The sequence below is a fragment of the Ruditapes philippinarum genome, unplaced genomic scaffold (genome assembly GCF_026571515.1).
Source record: "Ruditapes philippinarum isolate M1 unplaced genomic scaffold, ASM2657151v2 ctg5531_1_1_1_1, whole genome shotgun sequence".
Classification (NCBI taxonomy): Eukaryota; Metazoa; Mollusca; class Bivalvia; order Venerida; family Veneridae; genus Ruditapes; species Ruditapes philippinarum.
The window spans coordinates 58,379-63,706 of NW_026863760.1; the positions used below are offsets into that span (position 1 = coordinate 58,379).

A 5,328-nucleotide genomic window follows, 5' to 3' on the forward strand; every position below is an offset into this window, starting at 1 on the left:
CACAAAATGTCACTTATGTCATAATTGTTCCTAATACACCCATTGACAGTCTCTATTTGAACTACGTAAATAACCGAGGTATATCAAGTGAAAAAACACAAGTTGTTTTCCTTATTTTCAAGAAAAAAAATCAATATCTCTAATGCTAAAACAATGCAAATTTAGCCGTATTTTAAACTGCTAGTTTGGGGCGATTTTAAAATTTATTACACCAATGAAAAGCTTGTGATCTTAGCTTTGCCTCAGTATATATTTCAACACATTGTTTGACACTGAAGGTATTTAAATTGATGGTTAAACCGACCACAAGTCAGACGTCAGACCATTTTTATAAGTTAGATACACAATCAATTATCTTTACTCGCAATTCTACTGATAAGAATAGCCTGTTGTCTGCTAGTTCGGAAACTGTCAATCCATGTATTAAACCAGTCGCCTTTCCTAATATAGATTGGAAAAGGCACTCCATACAATTGATCAGCAAAAATCTTAAGCTTAATCTAAGCACAGTATGATACAGCACTATTGTGTCAATAATAAATGTCATAATATCAAATAAAAAGCGCAAGTTATACTACAGTATGCACCTGAAATATCTACATATTTCATGATAAACAAACAATAACTTATATATTCACAACAAAAAGACCTGATTTTAAAAACTAGTCTATATTAGGTATAATACAATAAATCTTTATATATCTGATTCTATATTATATGGTTAAATCATTTTGAAACAGACCAACATATACATTAGCAACATTCCATGAAAAAGGTATCTTGTTGGTTTTTTTTCAGTCATTCCATGTTCGGCAAAGTCATAATTATGGTATCTTTTGATCAAGACAGGTGGTTTCAAGTAAATTGATGATGCAATAATTACATAAAATTGATTTCATATGTAAGGATGATCATCATTAGTGTCGTCGGTATTAAAGTTTTCTTTCTACAAAGCTGGTCTTCTTAGCAGCATGCCTCCAGATTTGTGTTAATTTTCATAAAAAAGTTTGAAAATGTATTCAAAAGTAAGAATATTGCGAACAAAAAAAGTAATTAACATGTTGCAAATGGCATTAACCATTACCACAATGAGGTCAAAATATGCAAAAATAGCTCTAACTGAGTTACTCACCCTGTAGAAATATGGTGATAAATTTGCATAAATCAGTCAATAAACACAAATAATATAAAAAATTAAAAACTTGAAAAATTTTAAAAATTTTTTTTCTTTTTCTTGAAAACGAGTAATTTTTCTAAAATTTTTTTTCCCTTTAAATAGTTTGGGTCATCTGGAGGGGGTTTCAGGGTTTTAACAGACACCCCCTTTTACCCTAAAAAGGCAAAAACATCTTTAAAATTAAAAAAATAAAATCTGAAATTTTTTTTAAATAATTTAAGGTTTTCATGGCCCACAAGATAAAAATTGTCAATAAAGGGGGCCGGCAAAAATTCCCCGTCCCCAACCCCCCTTGCTGTCCCCTTTTTATTTTTTTGATAAATTTCCCCTTTTGGCAAATTTTTTTTTAACAAAGGGGGGCTGGGGCAAAATCAAACCCACAAAATAATTTAACGAAAAAAAAAAGGAAGTATACAACATCTGAAATAATAATAAGGTATACATATAAATCAGCAAAAACTAAAAATACGGAAAGAAACATTTGGAAATCTCTTGTGACAGTCTCCAGTCACGTCAGTCAATACTCAATATTTTTCATTGCATTTCAGAGAGGAACCTCATTTAAAAATACTATTTACCAATGTAAGCATAATACATGTACATATACATTTATTTTACATCTTATAAATTTTAGTGTTTCTAATCAACAATTTTCAAATATTTAAGCAAGTCTGTAAAAGTTACCAGCAATTAAAAATCTTTTTACACCAAGTATTCTGATGTATCCCTTTTTGTCAAAACAAAGGTCCTTCTAAATATGAAAACAATTTACCTTTGTGAAGACCAAGATTTGGGTTGCAGTTGCAAAATCTTTCAGCAAATTTGTCAATGATTTGTTCTAGGTAGCTACCACGCTCGGCTGGTGCCGATATTGTACTGAATAACTTTCTCATGGCATTCGGAAGAAATTGATTCTCATAATTCTGTAACTGCATAACATGGTCCAAAACATCTCTTCTGTAAACATATAAAATTTTTAATTTACTCTTATCCTTCTGAATTTCTCAAATGAACTTGTCCAGCTTCAAGTTAGGAAATGGTCATTATCAACTTTGGGGATATCAAGATGAAAACCTTGCCAGCCTAAAGATACTGGCAGAGGCTGATCATTTTTAGTTCAAGCAGGTCAATAAATGTGCAATAGCAGTTGAAGTATACACATGTAGTTCAACACTTTTATATATAGGTAGGTGTGACTTTTTTCATTAATGACACAGAATTCTTCACTTGTCAGGTAATGGCATCTTGACCAGATGAAGGGTTTATTTTGATAATATGACACAATATTTTTTTCAGCAATATTATACAGTAAGAATATCGGTGCTATTCAAAACAATCTAAATAACAAAGGTACAAGGAAATCCATACCTTTCTATTACATTGTTTGCTATCAATGCACATAATTATGTACTAGTGTGTCATGTTTAATGCAATATATTGAACTCTGCTGCAAAGTAGGTACATGTAGCTTGTTAAATAAAAAAATGAAAGAACAAAAAGAAAAAAACCCTAAACATTAGAATACTACATAAAATTAACATCATTTCTGTTTTGACTTAAAACTACAGAGCAACTTTGCTACATAATACCAATGACAGTAAGTACAAGAAAATTGTTGCTTTTTAAAAAAAATAAAAATAGGTTATTTTGTTTTGGTCACCATTATTTCTCCCTCTTAACAAATATGTATTTCAATTTATATATTTAATACAATAGAAAAGCATTTTTTGCTTGAGGGATGACCATATAGAATTTTTTGTCTACCTTCTATCCAAGTACATTCTCCTAGGCTGTGCTTTTATCTTCCGGGATGTATGGATAAACTTTGCAAGCTCTATTGGACTGTCATCAACAAGTCCTTTAGAAATAAGGTATTCTTCTCCCTGTAAAATAATTAACTTTGTTTAACTAAGTAAAAGGTATAGTTATAAAATTAATATGAATTACATTATGTCTAAATAAATTTTTAAAATTTTAAATCACAACCTGTCCAATATCATCAATACCTTATAACAGTTTCTATTGACAGATAAAGAACCAAGCAGAGCATTAAACCTTTAACATGCTGCGACCCAAAGTGCTTAGCCTATGTCACCAGTAAACAGCCAGCTCAGACTGCACATCAAGTCTATGCAGGCTGACTATTACCTATACTGTTGGCTTCTCGATTTCTGTGTTTTGGAATCCTTTAAACTTTTAATGGCTTCTTTCTTATTCAAAGATGGGCAAATCCATTATATAAATTCAGCAATTTAAGTGGTGAGCATTATTTCATGCCATGGCTTGCTCCTAGTTAAATTAGCTGTGATTGACCTATTAAGCTTCCTTGTGCCTTGTAAATATAATACCTTTTCTTATTACAGAACACAAATCTCAATATCTGAATTTTAAAGATTGGTAACTCTAACAAAAAGATAAAATCATAAACCTTCCTTGGATTGTTAAAAAGTTGTGATTAATTTACCTTAAAAGGGTCTCCATTAAAGGTCAAGGTTGCTTCATCTAGACAAAGAAAAAGCTTTCGGTAGGAAAATGATGGATCATTCCTACATCTCTGATAAATGCTTACACTTCCCCATGAACTTTTACATAAGCTGTAAAGACAGAGCATTTAAGAAAGTGAATAAAATTGCACAGGTTAATTTATAATATTTAAAAACACTGTGTAAAAGCAATCGCAAATGTTTCTTTTACAATACAAAAACAGTTTTATACATCAAATGATCACTTTAAGCTGAAAGCACATGCATCTACCAAAAAAAAAAGTGACAAAATAAATGTAACACAAATTACACATTCATGTACCTAATTAAGAAGAGATGTGTCAAATAATACATTCTCAAGTTATACCTTTGCCAAAGAATTTCGTCATTTCCTAGTTTATCCCAGACACACGCTGCAAGACACAGATCAGTTGCATTAAGATTAGACAAAACCAAGAGACTTAATTCGGGAGGAAGTGCTGAAAGGTCTGGAAACTTGACAGGAATAACTGCCCCAGGTTCCACTTGTCCGTTGCCACCGTCTTCTTCAACTAGGTACCTCTGCAGAAGCTGCCCCATAGTAAACTTTCAGTCAACTGTGAGATAATAACATCATGAATTTGTTGATAAAATTATAAACATACATGTATACATATATGTATATGATCATAAATAATATAAGTAGCAAATAGTCAGTCTTCTAAAAAATTTCACGAAATAAGACTATGTCACTGACAATATACAAAATCATTCTATACAATGGGTCTGACTGCAAAATGAAAACTATATCAAACTAAATTAAACCTGCAACTTTAGTAAATTTTACTGGCCAGAATATTGCTAGTACATGTATAAAAGTTTGGTCAAATTTATAGCATATACTACACTTGCATGTCAATTGAAATTACATGTACAATTTCTCAATTCTTTCAAAACAATGGCATCTTATTTAGTGAGAAAGAATGAATAATTTACAAAAAAGTATTGGATTTCAACAGCATAAGTTCTACATGAAAGCATAATTAACTTAAAGTATGTCATGCTGCTGAACTAGAATGTTGTCCGAATTTGACTAATCCGAAATCGATGCAATTTAAGATCAATTAAAAATTAATTAGCATCGATATAAATCAATAAAACAGTGCTAACCAGTGTGACTCGAGTCGCTATCTCATGTTTTAGTAAAATAATGCCATGCAGTGTCTTTGAATTGAAATCGTAAAGTCATATTAGCTGTGTTGGAGAAAATGACGTGGAGATATCATTGTTTATGTTCTGGCGACTAACATAGTAGAATATTGTTGTCATCTCTTTTTTTTTTTTTTTGGTAGCATTATTTTTAGAATTAATGTTAAGGAGTTTTCTCTGTGAAGATGTAGTTCAACATGGGAGCTATAATTTAATATTCAGATTTTATATATAGCTGATATTGTTTAGATTCAACGACAACAGTTTAAATAAAGTAGTTGGGTTTGGAGACTTTTATTAGGCCACCTTTTATAACAGTATATTATTAAAACACATGTCACCTAGAATAAGATCTGTATAGATTTGTGTTTACTTTGTTTAATATTATTGTACTATTGTTATTTTTTAAAGACATAAACTCCCTTTGAACATTCTCTGGTTTAACATGTGTCAATGTTTATGTCCCCATAAGGAGCTAGT

General features: G+C 30.8%; 1 protein-coding gene across 1 annotated transcript; it reads right to left on the reverse strand.

Moving 5' to 3' along the window:
• Nucleotides 1-1,896: 1,896 nt before the first annotated feature.
• On the reverse strand, nucleotides 1,897-4,957 carry LOC132723252 (F-box only protein 8-like). Its single transcript, XM_060707930.1, has 5 exons — nucleotides 4,813-4,957; nucleotides 4,028-4,257; nucleotides 3,642-3,771; nucleotides 2,942-3,060; nucleotides 1,897-2,134 (listed from the first exon to the last, which is right to left on the reverse strand). The coding sequence occupies exons 2-5, from the start codon at nucleotides 4,237-4,239 to the stop codon at nucleotides 1,912-1,914; spliced, it is 684 nt and encodes a 227-aa protein (XP_060563913.1). The 5' UTR covers nucleotides 4,240-4,257; nucleotides 4,813-4,957; the 3' UTR covers nucleotides 1,897-1,911.
• Between the last annotated feature and the right edge of the window lie 371 nt (nucleotides 4,958-5,328).

Excerpts from the sequence above, each read along its gene's own strand:
- LOC132723252 (XM_060707930.1), bottom strand. The coding sequence starts at position 4,239 with ATGGGGCAGCTTCTGCAGAGGTACCTAGTTGAAGAAGACGGTGGCAAC. Across the intron at positions 3,772-4,027 it reads GACGAAATTCTTTGGCAAAG|CTTATGTAAAAGTTCATGGG; the intron begins GTATAACTTGAG and ends CTGTCTTTACAG. Across the intron at positions 3,061-3,641 it reads TTAATGGAGACCCTTTTAAG|GGAGAAGAATACCTTATTTC; the intron begins GTAAATTAATCA and ends ATTATTTTACAG.